The 20,381-nt window shown below is 35.6% G+C and overlaps 1 protein-coding gene across 1 annotated transcript in view; it reads left to right on the top strand.

Annotated features, from left to right (window-relative positions):
* LOC109618080 (tolloid-like protein 1) overlaps positions 1-20,381 on the top strand; it is a 76,248-nt gene that overhangs the window by 7,004 nt on the left and 48,863 nt on the right. Inside the window, exon 2 of the mRNA XM_066072284.1 lies at positions 4,231-4,330. Coding sequence (XP_065928356.1) covers positions 4,231-4,330 — 100 coding nt within the window. The remainder of the gene's footprint in view (positions 1-4,230; positions 4,331-20,381) is intronic.

Below are 20,381 nucleotides of genomic sequence, written 5' to 3'. Positions count from 1 at the left end.
AACTTGTTGACTGGTGTATACTCAGCCTCTGATTGAGGATGATGGATGTTCTACGAGTGAAAGCTCTGGACTAACAAAGTGGCATTATACATGTAACAGTCGCACCTTCAGTGTTTTTCGGAGAACTTACATCAGTTTTTTCGGAGAAATTATATCATCTTGTTTCGGGCAATCACGGTTTGTACTACATGTATATAATACATCCTAACTATCAAAGGTTTTTCGCTTCACTCCGCTCGGCAAAAAAAATTAATCTTCCGAAACAAGATGGTTCCGGTTCTCCGAAAAATACGTTTGAATGTTATGACATGCGCAGATCAAGAAGATTTTTCCAAGGGGGGGGGGGGGGGAGGGTTGGCAGCACTTGCGTCGAAGCAAATTGAAAGTTGGAAAGAAAAACAACTTAATTCCCGAAATCATGAAATTTCTAATCCAGAGGGGGGGTGGTTAACATTGTATACCTTTAACTCATAAAAAACCCCCAAAAAACCATACCTAGGAAAATAAACATATTCCCAAAATCATGAAATCCCTATTCCAAGGGGGGGGGGGTAGTAACTCTAAATCAATCAATTCAATCCAAGAAAAAAAATATATTCCGAACCCCCCCCCCCCCCCGACCTCTAGATCTGCGCATGTATAATGTCACTTCATATGATTATATAATAATAATTGTCTGAATAACCAATTGAGTAATCAGTGTTGATTGTATTTAACCCAACGTACTGATTCATAAACTCTGCATAAACGAGAAACATTACCTTGCGATAACACGTCGTAGGGTAAGCGTTTATGAATCAGCGTAAAAATGTTGCTTAGACCTATTTGGATTGTTGCTGCTTTTAACATTGTGATTGTCAGCAGTTTCATGACAAGTGAGTACGACTCCTTTATCAAGTCATATTTAGCATATTTCGCCATCAAACGTCTTTAAGTTAAACTTCTCTAAACTCGCATTACAATTCCTTTCACATTGTGCACAATTCTTTGATACACTATAGTTATTTGAAAATTATTTATTCTACAGATAGATCATTTCTTTGTATGCTTCTTAAACTTCTTTAAACGGTGTATTCGAGTTGTGATGTTTGACTATTCATCATTTTTTAAACCTTATCTCTGATATCGCATTACATAGCAACACTAAATTTATTTATGTCTTTAGATATTGAATTAAAAAATAAAAAAAATCCCTGGATTTTGTGAATAAAAGAACAATTCCATTTTCTTATTCACAAAACATGAAAAATTCATACTGGATATACGATATATCCGTGCATCGCTTCAACCCTTTAACACTGTGTGTCCCCCAAATCCCTCTTTCTCTTGTTGTTCAGCATTTTTCGTCAGGTTTGATTGCAAATTTAATTTGTGTTTCTCCGAAACTCCATCTTATTTTCTTTTTGATTCAGCAATAACAAAGATCAAACTTGGGAAATAAAAATGGATTTGAGAAGACTTTAACTGCATGTCGTTGAGTTAAATATATTACATTTAGAATAACCCGGGTGATATCTATATATAATTCCTTTTTTGATGTTTTACACTACCACATCACTACTTTTTTTCACCGTATTATCGAGCTGTGTAATTGCGAGAAATTGATCACATGAATATCTGTTCTATCTTTTCTTTTATGTGCACAAAATTGCATAGCGTTTACAAGCTTCCATTAAAACACTCTTTTCTACTAATTTCTTTACATCATAAGTTAACAAAAGAAATACAATGAAACAATAACTGAAAATGGTACGAAAGATAAACTCCCTTCTTATCAAAATTAATTTTCATTTTCTTGATTTTGCCAATTCGTAGCTCCATGCAGGATTCGGGTTTATGGACAATGGAGCTACTACAGTTAAATTCATACAAAAACAATATTATATTTTCGCACATAAAGATGCGCAAGCCTATAAAGGTCATTTAGGATTATGTTCCGTAAATATTTTTATATCAAAAGATTCTGGAGATATTTCACTATTTTAAAACTTAAAGACCACAAACGTACTGATATTTAACGTTAAATATCGCAGTGGAATTTTAGGCATTAAATTTAATTTGCACAGAACATAAATCTAAATTAGTTTATTAAGTCCAACTGTGCCTTACATGTTTTACGTAACAAACATAGATTTTTTTTTATTTTTTAAAATGAAACTGTTGATCCACGGTCCTTTAATTTTAATTTTTCGTGGAGCTACACTACCGCATCTAGCCAATGTCAGAACAAACACCCCCTCCCCCCCCCCCCCCCCCCATGAAGTCAGAACCCTAGAATGTGTTAATTGAATGAGACCCGGCTAGATGAGCTTTTTACAGAAGCAGTCAAAATTTTTCAAATTCTGTTTATTAGGTCATATTCAACATATTACGCCAGTAAAACGTTTATGTTAGAATAATTATTATATAACGCCTGATACAGTGAAGTAACTGCTATGTTCACAGACGCCAGTCAGGCGAACTGTCGTCGATCGCCGCTTGTCAGTACATGTATGTTTTCAATAAAAAATGTAAATTAAATATCAAGTGAGATATATATTTCAGTTAGAGCTTCTGAACTTAGAACAGACCACCCATCTAATTAATGTCAACAAGTTCGGTTGCGTCAATACCTGCTCACAGCCTGTAGGTAACATGGACAAAACTTGTTGACTAGTTCACCAAGCCTCTATGGTTGATAGATGATCTATGAGTGACAGCTATAGAGTAAAAAAGTGAAATCATAACAGTCGCACCTACAGTGTTTTTTCGTCGAACTAACGGCATCTTTGTTCGGGTCATTACTGTTTTGCGCAGCACTATTGGGTCTACTAATTAATCGCGACTACCAAAACGTAGGTAAATGTTAACTATGACCACACAGACGTCAATAAGTCATTAAAACTGTACAAAAAAGTAATACCCGAATGTCATCTATGCGAATACATTAATTTACATTTAAAATTACTTTCGCGTGTAATTTTGTATTCAAGTAAGTTCAGGGACGTTTAATATATTAAACAACTGACCAATCGCGGTACACTTGTTAATTTGACATCACACTTTCCTTTTTGGAGGCATACAACATGTGTGTAAAGAAAGAGTTGAATCAATCAATTTTTTAACATTTTGCATTTCATAAATAAATGGAGCATAATCTTCAAACAATTACTATACTCTTAAATGCAAATCCTTATAAATATTGTAATTTAGCTTGCAATTTTTTAAGCGTATGTTTTTTTTCTAGAGTGTTTAATTTACAACTTTAATGTGTTTGACATCGGAAAGCATACCTAAATCTGGTTTTTTTAAATACAATAAACAAATCAGTAAGATCTTCCGAATACAAATTAAGGGGGTGATTCATTTTTTTTTAAGTGCTGCTACTTCAATAAGATATATAAAATGAAATCACAAGTACGTGGAAATTAAGCAAATGACATTCAAATTTCAACTTGTGCTCATTTTGCATATCTATTGTTACTAATAAAAGATGAAAATCTACTTAATAAAGGCAGAATTTAGCTTCCATTAATTATTTTTACAAATCACGGGTGTACTCGTGCAAAAATAATAACCATTGAAATTTGTTTCTAGCCTCAATGCGGGGGAATTTTTAATAAGTATTACATGACTGTCAATTTAGGAAACCACAGTAACATTTTTTTAAAATAAAAGATGCAACAGTTTAGGAACGTTTAATTGCCTTGATATTTTAAAGGTAAACAACCGAGAGCCAGGCCATATTGCATGTAACTCTTACCGTTTTCATAAGTGACCATCGGACTTTTTAAATTAAAACTTCTTAAAAAAATAACGCAGATAAACATAGTGTATTTATTCAAACTTATTTATTACAAACGTAATTCTCTGTGATTGGAATTCTTAAAGCCTCTACATATATAGTTCAACAATTACCATTTAATTACCGATTAAAGTTCAAGTTATTATAGCAATGTTAATTGTTCATGTGATATCAAAATATACCATGATTCTTGCAAAATGTTTGGGTCTTGATAAATTTACTGTGATCTGATTAATTGATGCTGTTTTTAAAAAAAGAAAAACTTTTTCAATGGTATCAATGGTTCAGATTCTACAAATCTAATTGTATTGTATTAATTTATTTTTTTGAATTTAACATCTATGATAATGTTAACACTGTTTTAATTTAAATGTATACTGTTCAGTTCATTTCAAGGAGTAATTCAACCAAAAGCCTTGATATTCCTTTCCATTCAACTATTTTAGGTGACCTTGCATGTTCAGGCGGCAGTGCAGAAATCGAGATTGATGGCTACGATCCAAGGGGTTTCAGATTTCCACCTAAAGGTTCCAATGGCTTTCCTGTGTAAGTTTTACAAATATTTCGCTTCTCATTGTTATAAGTTGACCTGAGACAAAGCTCTAATATAAAATCAATTAGAAATTATGTTTATAGAAATTCAATAATTTTTAAATAGAGCAAACGGAAATTGCATGAAAATAATTTCAACGAAATATAAAAATATATGTTTTCTTTTTCAAAGTAAAAAGTTATTGGTATAAATTGTTAGAAATTGTATTCTTTTCTTACCATTAAGTTCAATTCAAATGGTTAAGACAGATTTGAAATCATTAATTGAGATCAATCATGTTGTTTCGAATCGATTAGCATTTTAAGATAAACATTTAAAATATCAAAAAAAAACTATTGAAATAAAAATAGCTTTAAATCTATTTTACACATTATATATAGATTTATTTTGAAATTTGGTGCAAATGGCATGTTGATTGAAGTTGCTTGAAAGAATTTTAATATGTTGATATTTGAAAATCATAAAAAATAGAATTAAATATATTGGAGATATAGGCCATTCGTGCTTTTCTTGATGAATGACATATGTAATTTACTTATTTATTTAAACTCCTCAAAACATTAAACAAAACGAATAATTAATAAGCAAATTTTAAAATCATTAAAGCCACAACGGAAACTCGCGTTGATTGATAAATAATGCTTACACATAAATCCCCTACTTCAAAAATATGCTTTTTAAAAAGTAAAGGTACATTATCTTAGGAATAAATTAACAGAAAAAGTATATATTAGTATTCATATAAATGGACCGGACTCCCGGAACATTGGTCAAAATGAAGCATTGCAATTCTAATAGAAAGTGCAATTTGGCCAGGAGTTCCCTGTAATTTTAAATGAATATAATTATTATTAATGAAAGGGTACATTAATTTCATGCATATTTTTTACAATTTCATTTTTTGATATGCGATTTTAATCATATGTTATGGTATTTCATTGTAATGCTATGAGATTTGTATGCTATGCTTGAGAAATTGAAAAGAAGGGCCTAATAATATGATGTTCTATGCTGTGCTATGACATTTGAACAAAAACGTCTCCATACACAGAAGAGCTCCACATATTTCGAATTAAAATGATAAGAACTTAAAAATTACTACTTATCTGCAATGTGAACATTTATTTAAAAACACACTTAAAACCGAGTTAATAATCATGTTGTATGATATGCTATGGTGTGCTATAACGGATGAAATTCTATGTGATTGTATGCTATGGTATGAGATTCCAATGCTATGTTATGAGATTCCATTACAATGCTTTGACATTTCAATGCTATGCTTTGTTATGGTGTATGATGTAAAAGATATGCTTAAACTGACTGTACATGTATATGGGAATAACTTTCTCCAAATGTCCGTCCGTCTGTCTGTACAAAATTTGTGTCCGGTCCATGTCTTTCTTAAGGATGAACATTGGAAGTTCTTACTTCACACAAGGATTGCTTATGAACTGAGGGTGTGTAATGACCTTGACTCAAGCAAGATCAAGGTCACTGGCAGGAAAAGGGGACAGTTCGTGCCCAGTTCATATCTTTCTTATGGAGAAACATTAAAATTTCTTATCACACAAGGATGCCTATATATGACCAAAAGGTGTGTTCGAACGTTGACTCAAGGCCATTTGGTATAGGCTAAGATCACTGGCAGGATAAATACAAATTTAGTGTCGGTCATACCTTTTTTTTTACGGAGAAACATTGAAAGTGCTGATTTGTTAATATTTCTTAACCTGAGCTTTGGTAATCTTGATAAGTTCAATGGCACTATAAGGAAGCATCTATAATTTTCATAAACAAAAATACTTGAGTTATTATTCTTTTCTTAGCGGGGGTATCATTGTGAGCTTCCTCACAATACCTTTAGTTTAAGATAAAAATTGAAGCAATATTCAGATGTTTAGGCTCTGTTTACTCGATTAATAAACTTTTTATATCATTTATACCTAGATAGGAATGTTCCCAAAGTAAATTTGTGCGTTTCCCTCGATGAATTATGATAACAAAAACTAAAGTTTGAGAAGTTTTCAGTCAACTTTTTAAAAAATATCTGGAATTTTTTTTCTATTCTGGTTCAAAATTTAATACAATAAAGAGAAATGATGTGTTTATTTTAGGAAAAAAATTTTGCTTATATTCCTACCCCTTATATCAGTAAAAGCGTGCTTGTAAATCAAAAGATATTCAACTTGATTTTTAAAAAAGATATGTAATTGGTATAATTATCTTCAGAAACAACTGCAGTTATGTGCATACTATGTTTTTTTGGGCTGAAAATATAAAATTAAAAAAACTATTTTAACTTAAAAATCATAGCAAACAAGCGTATCAATTGTTTTAGAAATATCTACTGGATGCGACAATTACCTTGGTGTGAATATCGTAATATGACATAGAGTTATCCTTGTAATCAAATGGAAAGTCTCGTTAACAGTGTCTTAGCTCATTTGATTTGAAGGATCTCCTGTTGTCCGTCGTCCGTCAGTCTGGCTGTAAACTTTTTTTTAATCATTCTCTAGAACCACTAGGCCAAATTAACCAAACTTGGTACAAAGTCTTTTGATAGGGAAGGCAGTTCTAAATATTTTTTTTTTAAATTAAAAGTGCCTTTCTTGAAACAGTGAAAATAGGGTGGATGTCTTTTTAACAAAAATCTTCTCAAGAACTAGAAATGCCAATATTTGCATCATTGTTTGTCTTTATAGTGAAGATTTTTAATTGAAGATTAAAATTGTTATCGAATACGGGGACCCTAAAAAGGTTCAAAGTTAAACATACAGACCCTGAAACGCACTTAGTCTGCTACACCATATGCACGTTTATCGCACGCTCGCTTCTCATACGCTATACGGTTTGTACAATACAATACGTTTATCGCACGGCACGGTACGTTTTTCATATGATACGATACGTTTCTTGTACGATACGATACGTGTTCTGTATGCTTTCCATACGGTTTGTACGGTTTCTGTACGATATGAATTAATGACCAATTACATGTAAGAATCAAAATTCGGTGGCCACGCATAGTCACGGATTTTCCTCGTACTTGATAATTTGATAGACTTTGGTTAGTAAAAAAATGCCATGGTAACCGAGGGTAAAGATGTAAAAATGGCATTTTAATGCTTATTTGAGAACATATTGTGAGTAATGTGCAGAACTTGGGGTTTCCAGGGTAGAATATATTATTAAAAATAGTTGTCATTTTTCAAAAGAAAGAAAAAAAAATTCATGGAGAAACGTATATTTTTAGAGTGTTTCCATGGTTACCTACCAGAAATTTTAAAATCTGTTTTCTTCATTTAATTTGAATAAAAAGTGCAAATCTTGGATTTTTTGGTAAACACTAATATGATTGTGCAATTAAGAATTTAAATATGAAAATTGAGAACCGTTGCTATGGTAACAAGCTTAAAAATAAGGAAAATTATAATATTTTTAGGCATAATTGAATGGATATTACTCCCTTATAATGAATAAATATATAAAATCAAATGGTGAGAAAAAATAAAATGTCCTTAACTTTAATGACACTTGAAAAAAATCTGAAATTTTCTAAAATTAACTGCCGTTGATATGGACCTTTCAAAAAGTAAGAATACTGTGTGATTTTTTACGCATCTTAATTTTCCATAGCAACAACAATTCTCTGTTGCATAACAAAGCTTTTTGTGGTATATAATTATAATTTAGATATATTTTAACAAGTTCCAGCTAAAACAATTGCAAAAAAATTCTAAAACTGGGAATTAAAGCATATCAAAATCATCTTCAATTTCTTAGTTTTTTCTATTTTTTCGCCTTGTTGCCATGGCAACGCATGTCAATTTTCATAATAAAATATATAAAGCATGGACATTGATATGAATGTAAAAATAAATTTAACAGTTTCTTATTTCGGCTTATTAAAAAACCGCAAAAAACTGATTTCAAAAATTTGTAACAGTTTCCATGGCAACATTTTAAAAGTATTGGTTTCCCAATCAATTTTCTGATATAATCAAATAATTGTAAATAGGACAAAGTCTGTTTTATGTCTTTGGTATTTTATATTAGTGGGCAAAACCTTCTAATATGGCTTCAAATTTTTACGTTTTGCTATTTTTCCATCTTTAACCTCGATTACTATGGCAACGGTTACCCCTAGTAACCAACTTTTAGTGCTTTTTTGCGTTTTATACCTAGGTGTGTCCATGTATGAAATATAAGGAAAATTGGTGACTATGCATGGCCAGACCCTTTTATAAATCGTTGATTCTTACATAGAATTGATCTTAATTTCTAATAAAAAAAACCCCAAAAAAAAACCAAAACCCCAAAAACATCTTATTCACATTAATTTTAAAGTATTTAGAATTATCACAAGTTTGAATAAATAATTTATATTGCAATAACAATCTTGAATATGGCCTTATAGACATATACCCGTCGGATAACGTAGCTGTAAAACTTGCGGGACCGGATTCATTACAACAAATGTATTTACATGTAAAAGCCGTGCATAAACAAAGGAAATGTCTCAATCTAAAATATAAAATCCATATTTCACATGATATTGCTATATTTAAAATGTTTAAATTGATAATTTTGATGCTGGTTTTCTGGGAAAATGCATTTTGATTTCAAATACTAATCGGTTTTATATATCAGGACTTTTATTCACTTTATTAGGATGTTAGGATAAACATTTAAAAACTACTTTTAAAATCCATGTATCACTCTTCTCTTGTAGGGTTTTGTCTTACAAACGACTCTATATTTTTCTTAAAATTAAATTACACGCAAACATTACAAGATACATGTAAGAATTCTGAAAAAGGACGAATGAAGAGAAATGCGCTATGACCTGTCTGTTTTAAAACAATTTTTGTTAAGTCACCTGAGTGGAAAAGTTTTGCTAATGATCAAAAGCTACAATGTTTCTCATTCACTTTATTTCTACAATAATTTAAATATTAATTTTCTCCGTTGAAATTGTGGTGCTGTGTACAGGGTTTGGTGTGGGTCCAATTGCACCACAAAGCCGCGGGGACAAAAAGCACGTCCGAGACTTTCAAATCTTTATTCAGAACCAACAGATAAACAGTACGCCGAACCCGATGTTCGAGCCCGACACAAATTACAATACATGTACTACACTTCTCCCCTTTTTCTAAGGAAAATGTCACACAACAAAAGTGTACTGAAATGAAAATTAATCATTTGCTCGAGGATAATGAAACATCACCATCAGCTAAAATAAATATAATTTAAATGTTCAAATGATAATGTCATTTTAAAACGCATATCTGGATGGAGGTTTAATCTTCCTTTCACGCCTAGTTGTGGTATGCGTGGTCGTCCAGTCATCATTCACAATAGTGTCTCGAAACTACCCTGCATAATCGTCTTTTAAATTCATGTCCTCGCCAACATTAGGTATTTTTGGTATGAACTTGACCTCAGTGTTTTTACTTTGGGTGTTTTCCTCACCGTGATTTTCAAGGTCCTTTAGTTGGATTGCCTGCTCCCTCCTCTCATCAAACTCCATGCTGTATTGAAGCTGTCTTCGAGCTTTCGAAATCCATATAGGCACTGTTTCTAAAAGGCAGGGCTTTAGACGATCATGATGTAGTATTGTAAAGCCCTTCTTTGTAATGACTTCATATAATACTGGGTCAAGTTTTTGGGCAACAACTGCTGGACCCTTCCACAATGGCTGTAACTTACGGCTCTTTCCAACCTTCTTAGCATCATCCTTAATGTATACTAGATCACTATGATTGTACGACTAATCGTGTGTACGCAAGTCATTTAAAACGTTTTTGACCTTTCGATGTACTTTTCAAGTTTTCCCAAGCTATATTCTCACACCTTTTCATAGACGATCGCAGTTTATCTATGAAGGGAAAGTCATCTTCCTCTACTGGGTTTAAACTAAACATTACCTCCTGTTGAAGATGAACCTCACAACCCAACATTAGTCTGTAATGTGTAAGGCCAGTGCTGGTGTGAGGAGTACTTCTGTATGCTCCAGCAAGCAGAGGGATGTGTTCGTCCCAATCATCTTGATTCTGGCTGACAAAGCATCGCATCATTTGGAGAAGAGTCCTATTAAATCTCTCTACCAACCCATTTGAGGAGGGATGGTATAGAGTTGTTCTTGTCTTTGCCTAGCAAATTAACTCTGCTAGTCGTTTTATCAATTCACCATCAAAATTCCGCCCTTGGTCTGTGTGGAGTTCTAGGGGTACTCCAAAATGAGCAATGAAGTCCTTCACTAGAACACTGGCTATAGACTCTGGAGTTTGGTCAGGTAGTGGATAACACTCTGTCCATTTAGAAAACTGATCAACTAGTACAAGAATTTATTTATGTCCTTGTTTGGATATGGAGAATGGTCCTAATATATCCAGCTGTATTCTGTTCATCGGTGATCCTGCATTATACTGTTGCATCGAAGACCTGTTTACTTTGTAAGCCTTTTTGGTTAGTGCACACCTTTCACATGCACCCACAAAAGTTGTCACATAATCTGTCATGTCATGCCAGTAGAAAGATTGTCGAAGGCGCTGTATGGTCCTTTTATTTCCAGGGTGTCCTGATAATGGTGAGCAGTGAGCAGTTTCCATTACTTCGACCTTCATTGCTTCTGGCACTATAAATAGTTTCCGGGTTTCTTCAGGAAATTCCCATCTGTGGAATAAGCAAGTATTGCTCAACAACAAGTTTTCTCTCATCAGCCAAAAGTGCCTTAGACCTGGTGACTCGGTAAACATTTCCTCTCGATTTTTTGGAAAGTTTTGCTCTATCCACTTAAAAATTTTACATAGCTCTGGATCATCTCTTTGTTCCTGTCCCAAGTCTTCACTGGTGTAAGCGTTGAGGGATATGTGGGGACCAAGCTCCTCATCATCATCACTATCATTAGATTCATCCATCCTTGTTATTTGGCAAACAGTTTCTGTTTCTTTCATCCTGCTTGGGGACACTGTGTCCTCCAGAGCAAGTATCTGGGTCAGAGACATCACAAGATGGATTCCCATGATTTGTTTGGTTTTCCAAAAGTACTAGATTGCTATCACTTTTGACTGCAAGGGGTATGACATCATCTACATCAGAATGAAATCGAGACCACTCCTGGTGAATTTTTATGCAGTGTTTACAAACACCACAAAGTAAGTCAGAAAAGCTTGATCCAACAGTGTAACAGTCACACTTTGATTGTTTTGAAGGGTATCTAGACAGGGCATCTGCGTTGCCATGGTTTATGCCTTTTCTATGTTGGAAAACAATGTTGAATTGGCTTAGGTGTTCTAACCATCGCGCAAGCTGCCCTTGAGAAGTCGTAAAACGATACAGCCACGTAAGGGAGCCATGGTCAGTACGAACAATGAACTGTGTGCTCAAGAGATAGTGTTTAAATTTCTGAATGAATAGCAAGAAGTTCCTTGCTTGTAACACAGAACTTTGATTGTGCTGGGCCAAGACGCTTACTAGCATAGCTAATTACCTTGTCTGAGTCACCCTGCAACTGTGAAAGTACTGCTCCAATTGAGTAGTTTGAGGCGTCAGTATCTCGAATGAAAGTAATCTTAGACAGTGGGAAAGCCAAAACAGGTGGAGAAACAAGCTTCTCTTTTAGAACATCAAATGTTTTCTGTTGCTCAGTTCTCTATTTGAATGTCACGCCCTTCTTTTTCAATAGCTACAGTGGTTCGGCAATATCCGAGTACTTATTAATAAATCTGCGATAATAGTTTGTGAGTCCTAGAAAGGATTGTACGTCCTTGACACTCTGGGGCTGAGGCCAATCTTGTACTTCCCGAGTCAGTTCAGGGTTGGCCTCTATTCCATCTGCGCTGATCCGGTGCCCCATAAACAATACGCTTCACTGAAAAAATGGCATTTAGATGGCTTTAGCTTTAAGTTGCTCTCTCTAAGTTTTTGAAGCACTTCCATGAGGTGCATGATGTGCTCCTGCATGTTGCGGCTGGCGACTTTAACATGATCTAAATAAATCAATACAATATTCCATTGCAGACCTTTAAGAACACACTACATTGCTCTCTGAAATGTTCCCGGGGCTCCACACAGCCCAACGCATGTGCGTGTACTCGAAAAGCGTATAGCTGGTTATAAAAGCGGTTTTTGTCCTATCTGCTTGATCCACTTCAATTTGATGATATTCTTGCTGGAGGTCTATAGTTGAAAAGATGGTAGAACCAGCAAGGGTGTCCAAACATTCTTCAATAGTAGGGAGTTGATACGAGTCTTTCCTGGTGACATCATTCAATTTTCTATAATCGATTCACCATCTCACTCCGCCATCTTTCTTTCTGATCAGAACCACAGGTGATGCCTAGCATGAAGTTCAAGGTACTACAACTCCACTGTCAAGAAGACTCTGCAAGTGTTGTTCTTCCTCTTTTTGAAATCATAGGGTTGTTCGCCAAACTGGTTGGCGCACTGGTGACGCATCTCCTGTAACAATCCGATGGAAAATCTTGGAGAAGCATCCGACATCACTGGCATTTTTGGCAAAAACATCGTGATAATTCAGTAACAATGTTTTTATTTCCTTGGTCTCTGCCTCTGAACATCCCTTTGTTTTATTTTCCATTAATTTCTCTAAATGTAATGGTACAAGTCCGACACTTTCTTGACCCTGTTGACTGCCTTCCATATCACTGGGTGGCTCATAAGAGTTGTTTTGCTCTGTCTCCGCCTCCACTAACTTACCTAAATGTGTACCTGCAGGCAATTTTAGTTCTTGGGGGTTGGGTTTAGGATTTGAGCAGGTATTCGCTCATTTATTTTCACTAGTAAGGATCCAGTGTGAGCACCATTGTTTAAAGATACTGGATCAAGTACTCATACTAGTTGTTGATCGGGTTTATCAACACATCCACTTAGTACTGTCTCACTCATTTGGGGCAGAGTGGTATCTTTTTCAATGGCTAACTCTTGCTACATGCATTGTGTTTGGTAAATCTATATTTCCAATTACGAGTTCACCCCTAATCAACAAATCACCTTGTCTTGTCAAAACAACAGCATCAAGGGCCATCAACAAATCTATCCCGATCAACATCTCATCACGTATGGGTGCAATGCAGACCTTCCAATTAATGGATGACCTTCCCAGATCAACTCACAGTCCAACATCAGTAACTGCAGACATCTTGTTGCCACCTTCTGCATTTATCAGCGTTGTTGTTTTATTACCACCAGAATACTCTAAGCTTCTGTTTCTCACAAAGTGTTCTGATAAGACAGTTACTTCAGCTCCAGTATCAATCACTGCGAGAGTCTGCTCCCCATTTATTTGCACTGGTACTCTAATTGTTTTCCAATTTTCACTTCCAGTCTTGAATAGTTTCTTTGACGTGTCCTTCTCATTTATATTTCCTTTTTTTCTAGGAGATTGTTATAGAGATGTTGGACAATCTCTTTGAAAATGACTATATTCTCCTTACTTAAAAAACCTCTTCTTGGGATGAAGATCTTTGAGATGATATCATTTCTGCTGTTCTGTGCTCTATCAAGGCCTTTAATTCCTGAACTGCCTCATTTAGTGTTTTCTCCTTTGCTTCAGGGGACGCTACTGGTCGCACATTCTCACAAGAACTACCTTCTTCAATGTCAATATTACAGAGATCATTTGACTAGGAAACTCATTCTAGAATGGCGCTGAAATTGAACATTTTCACGACCTATTGTAGCTCTGAAGTTTTGTTGTAGCTGTATAACAAGATCTAAGGCTTCAGTTATAGTTTTCGGCATTTTGTTTAATGCTTCATATCCAATCTTAGCATTTTTATAACCATTTCAGAAGGATTCTGCAGCTATTTCCTCTTGGGGTTCAATGCTTAAAGAGGGAAAAGCTTGCGAAACCAAACCCCGCACAGTCTCAGCAAACTCATTATCAGATTCTCCCTTACTAGTCGTTTTCTTGCAGTAGCAGGTGGGTCCTTTCGGTTGAATCTATCTGACTTAAGTTTTAATAACTTCGGGTAGACATTCTGTACAGATTTTAGTATGCTGCATAGATATTTTGATGCTTGGCCTCTCAAGCATTCTATGAACCGTTTAAGGTGTTCCTCATCACCCCATTCATATCTCTGTGCTGCTCTATTGAAAGGAAGATGGAATCCTTCCCAGTCTCCACTCCCATCAAATACTGGTAACTTTTGCCTTGGTATATAATCATTTTTTGTGTTCATAGATCATACGCTTCAGCTAGACTCAAACTGATTTATTGTATCCAGCACTGGCTGGAACTGTTTGTTGCTTGGTCCAGTTATGGGAGTCGATATAGGTTGTCTGAAGCCATTACTTGTCTGCAGGTTTCTCTGCAAATTTTGACCTGAATATGATGAGCTATAACAATTGGTGTTTGTATTTCTATGGGGTGTTGAAAACCCAAACCATTCTAAAGCATTAATTGTGTTGTCGTTTTCCTTCCTCATCATGTTGGTACAGTCTGGGGCTGTCCCCTTGACTGTTCAACATTTCTGTCTTGTGGTCCTGGTATGCGGGTACCTATCTAGGGCTGTCCCCTCGACTAGATGAACGCCCCAGGACCTGTGTGAGCCCTTCAGTCATGTCCGAGAAAAGTTTTTCTTGTCTCCTAACCATCTCTTTCTGACTCTCTATCGATTCAGACAGAAGTCGCTCTTGATTCTTTGTAATGTTTAATTGTTTGTCTATCGTAGCAGACAACAGCTTCTCATTGCTCATCACCAATTGCATTTGTCTATCTAAAACTGAATCCTGCTTACTTATCATCAATTTTGTTGCTTCCTCTAATTTGAGGGTGAGGCTACCTAAGCTCTTGTCAACTTTTTCTAAAACCAGGACAATACTTTGTTCTACTGAAGGAATTACTAAACAAGGATTATTGAAGTCATCATTATCTGTTGTAGCAGTAATTGTGTTGTCAAGTATGTTGTTGCTTTCTGACATAATTGTTGATATTAATTTTATAAAGTCAGTATGTCCTGTGGGTCAACATTCAATGTTATCACATCTGGTGTTGCATCTGACCAGCACTCATTCACTATGTCGAATTCAAATCGCCTTAACTACTTTTCAGATAATCGGTTATCAGGATGAATTCCGTCTTTCAAGAGGTTATAATTAAACGACTGTCTTCCACGACCTCTGACCTTTACAATACTGAAGTGTATTACGACCTGATGAATGATTAAGATCATAAATTTGCTGGTTGAGGCCATTTATTTCCTTAATCAAAATCTTGTCTGTAGTTTCAAAGTTTTCAGAATTAGGGACACCCTAATCCTGAAAGCTTTGAAATAGGAATTGTACAGTTTTGCAGAGAACACTGGAATTGTAATTAATTTTAGAAAACCTTGTTTTGAAATGACAAAATTCTTTAAAACTGTTCTGAAATGTTTGTCATTGCTGTGCCTAAAGAATTATAAGTTAATTCAATTTGCCTTTGTTTGTGACCAGAGCCCCTGTGTATTTTCTTTAATATCACAAACACCTAACCAAACATACACTACTAAAGGCTTGCTACCCCTTGAGAGCTATTACTCTATCGATAGCCACTGCAGATGTAGCTCTTGAAGATGTGAAAAAAGGAGGGGTATTCTACTGTTGTGATGCACTCTTAAACAATTTTCTAAGCTATTAGACACCAGTACAGGCAACTTGGTAATGGGACTTGGAGGAACTTGGAATGGGTTTTTGTCCAGAAATTTTGTGATACTTGACAAGCTCTTTAATAAAAATAGTCCCACTTGATCTATTTTATCTTCTACTTTTTTTTCTCTAAAACCACAAAATCGAGAAATGACCCCTAACAATATTGTAAAATTGCTGTTGGGGGGGGGGGGGGGGGGGGCAAGATAAAAAATAATGATCCCTAGAAATAAAAAAGAAAGCATCAAAAATAAAAATACAGATGAGGATTCTCACAATCTGATAACAAGTTTAATATACAAGAAAGCACACAAAGAACAGAGGAGTGGATTCACACTACCCTGGATGCATGCACGACGTCAGAACTAACGCCGATCAATTCCTACAATTGAAGTGACCTAATCTCGCACAGATTCCGACAAAACTTACAGTATGATTAAAACGCATTTCTGACACCAGTGTGGTGCTGTGTACAGGGTTTGGTGTGGGTCTAATTGCACCACAAAGCTGCGGGGACAAAAAAGCACGTCCGAGACAATCAAATCTTTATTCAGAAACAACAGATAAACAGTACGCCGAACCCGATGTTCGAGCCCGACAAAAATTACAATACATGCACTATAAAATTACTTTTTTCGCATTGTGAATGAGAGATAGAGAATGAGAGAGAGATAAAAGAGGGAGAGAAACATGTACGTACATGTATTAAGTTTGACACGCATTCGTTCAGAAGGGAACATTACATTTGTACGATATCGAATCAGATTACATTGTACACCACTGCGAGTTTATCCGTTGATGAATAAATAATTTCTACTAAGGTTAAACTGGGATTAGCATTATAACAATTGGAAGTTTCCGTAAAATAAACGTACAACGTTCTCTCTCTCTCTCTCTCTCTCTCTCTCTCTCTCTCTCTCTCTCTCTCTGAAATTCTTTTCTGCAAATAAACCTTCTTACTACATGTAACAATGTTTAACCTCTTATTTTTGCATTTTTGTATTTTTTCTGCATTTTCGCTACCTCGGCACCGGCATTAATCACCAAAATAAGCATTTTATTTTCCGAGATTCTCAATAATTATTTCAACGTTATAAAATGTCAGTAGAATATTCATTTTGTGTTTTTACATTTTCTTTTAAATTCCATGAATCCAAATACATCTCATATGCCATCACTATATGGGATAAGAGTTCCCAGTTAATTGGTAATCTACATCGCATTTACTTGTGTATATCTAAAAAGATGTGTTCCTTAAATTGGTCTGGATCAACAGAAACTACACAACATAAACACAACAGTATACACACGCTGCTACACAGCAGTATACACACGCGCCGCCGGGCTTGTAAGGTGAACAGGTGACCGCGGCCAGGTGTAAAAACCGGGAACTTGTGTATATTGTTCTTAACCTGAAAAGTTGGTATCTTTACAAAGATAAAAATCACATGAAATGAAAGAAAATCTAGAATTTTCTTTATGTCTGCATTTTTTTAAATAGTTAGAATGGAAATTTCAGCTCATTGACCGGTACTGGTCTTTTATGCATGTTTAAAATATATATATGTTAAGAATGAACTTATATTTTGTGGTCAAATTAATTTATCATTTTGATATTTTTTTAAGCAAATGCAGAAATAAAATTCTCCGGCCATTTTACACACCTCCCCCCCCCCCCCGAATTGTTGTTATTCGTTACGTACCGGGAAGTAAAATTCTCATAAAAAGCTCTTATTTTCTCGCACGCTTTTTATACGGCTCTTATACGCTTTTTACGATAAAATACGTTTCTTATCCGGTATCGAACTTTTTTCATACGATACGATACGTGTAACAATATGAAGTATATTTGATCGGGCTCGATGTTTGGCTATATTCTGTAATGGACCTACCTGAATAAACGTAGTTTAGAGTTAACACAGACTTTTGTATATTGTATGCTAAATACGATAACGCAGCAATATTGAAACATGGTGTCAGAAGTCGAGAACCTGTGTGTATCACCTGTGCTTGCGGAACATTTGTGTAACTAGCCACATTAAGTGATAAACATACATTTCGTTATTCTTGAAAACGCGCCAAAACCGAAACAATGGAAAACGTACTACAACCCCCCGAAACGATGGATTTCGATGGAAAAAGTGGAAGGAAGAAGTCCAGCTATACGTAGATATTAGCATGGATAAAAAACCGGAAACTCTAATGGTAAAACTCCTGCTGTACCTCCGAAGCCGCAAGGAAAGGGAAATACACAGTACAATGAACTTCCAAACAACAGACGAGCACGGTAATAAAGTCAACATCGAAGAAAAACATATAACAGTAAAAATGATCCTTCCCGAATTTGACAAACATTGTGATCCAAAGAAAAATTAGACAGTATAGCGGTACAAATTCTACAGCCGAAGTCAACAGTCGGGCGATACATTTGATAAATTCTTGGCAGACATTAGAATCTTGGACAAATGCATACTAGTATGCAGATTAACAGGGATCTCAAAGGCCCAGAATAAGGACATAGAACCTCGGGCAGCTGGCACATCCGTATATGCTGTGAATTTTCATAAGAAGAGCTTCAGCAAACCAACACCACAGCGACACCAGCCACAACACTACAGACATGATCCAATCCAGTGCAAGTACTGTGGGAATCGTCATGACAAAGCATGTGGACACCAGTGTGGAAAATGTCACAAACCCCACCACTTTGAGAAAGTGTATAACTCAGTCAAATCAAGTGTTCACCATATCCAAGAAAAGGATGACAATTCTGACTCAGACGACTACTACTCCAATTACAGCGTAGACCTTAGATACAGCAGTGAATCAGTTAATGCCATCAACCAAGGAAATGAAAATAAAGTATTTGCCTCCATGTCAGTGAATGGACAGAATGTTAAATTCCAAGTAGACAGTGGTGCAACATGCAATATCATACCCAAAAGCTACTTGAATACCATCAATGTCATCACAGAGACTGACCAAATATTATCGATGTACATCAATACAACCATCAAACCACTGGGAAAATGCAATATGAAATTCATGAATCCAAAGAATGGGGGAAAGTACAAAGCAGACTTTGTTGTACTGGATGGACCTTGTCAACCAATTCTTGGTTCAAAAGCATCACAAGCATTAGGACTGATCAAGGTTCAGAAGGAAAACATCATTGAAGTAAAAGAATCAGACACGTTGACAAGAGAAAAAATAAGCAGCGCATATCAAGATGTCTTTACAGGATTGGGGATCTTGGAAGAAGATTACCATCTGCGAGTGGATCCAACTGTAAAACCGGTCATCCATGCATCCCGCAAAGTCCCACTTGCTTTCAAAAAGGGGCAAAATGCTTCAGCGTTCTCGATGCCAAGGATGGGTTCTGGCATGTCCGCTTGGACTACGAGAGCTCCTTTATGGAATCAACACAGCACCGGAGGAATTTCAGCGTCGCCAGCACCAAGCACTAGTGGGGTACTGGGAGTCAAAAGCATACTCGATGACATACTTGTGATAGGAGAGGGAAAAACATTGGCAGAAGCCCAAATAAATCATGACAGAAACTTTATGCAGCTCATGGAAAGATGCAGAGAGAAACAGTTGAAGCTCAACAAAGACAAAATGAAATTTCGCCTATCAGAGGTCAAATTCATCGGTCATACTATAACAGCTGAAGGATTAAAACCAGACCCCAAAAAGGTAAAGGCAGTCCTTGATATGCCAAACCCAACTGATGTTACCAGCGTACACCGATTCATAGAATTTGTCACATACCTAGCTAAGTTCCTTCCAAAACTAAGCGACATCTGCGAGCCTCTTCGAAAACTAACACAGAAAGATATAGAATGGCATTGGACCTCAGAACATGAATATGCAGTGAAGCAAATTAAAGATCTAGTCACAGCCAAAACTGCGCTACAGTATTTCAATCCAATAACGTAGTTTAGAGTTGACACAGTATATTGTATGCTAAATACGATAACGCAGCAATATTGAAACAATACGTTTCTCACACGATACGATACCTTTCCGGTACATCATGATGAGTTTGAGAGTAGCTAGGCTATTGTGTTGTAAACCCTATCTAAGAAAAAAGTACTTAACAACTTGTTATTGTCTGCCACAGGGCGAAAAACCATCTTTAAGCAAGTCCTTAAAGGTGGCTTAAAGGTGACTTAAAGGAGCTTAAAGGCTATACAACCTTTAAGCCGCCTTTAAGTCACCTTTAAGCAAGTGCTTATAGGTCCTTAATGTCCAAACTTCTTTAAGCCACCTTTAAGCCACCTTTAAGCCATCTTTAAGCATCTTTAAGTGGCATTTACGCTCTCTTTACACTGCCTTTACACTGTCTTTAAGTGGCCTTTAAGTCAATATTGATCAAGCTGAACAATAAAA

Source organism: Magallana gigas, chromosome 9, assembly GCF_963853765.1.
Source record: "Magallana gigas chromosome 9, xbMagGiga1.1, whole genome shotgun sequence".
NCBI classification, from domain to species: Eukaryota; Metazoa; Mollusca; class Bivalvia; order Ostreida; family Ostreidae; genus Magallana; species Magallana gigas.
The sequence above is the reverse complement of the archived record's forward strand: the minus strand, read 5'-3'. Positions and strand labels throughout refer to the sequence as shown.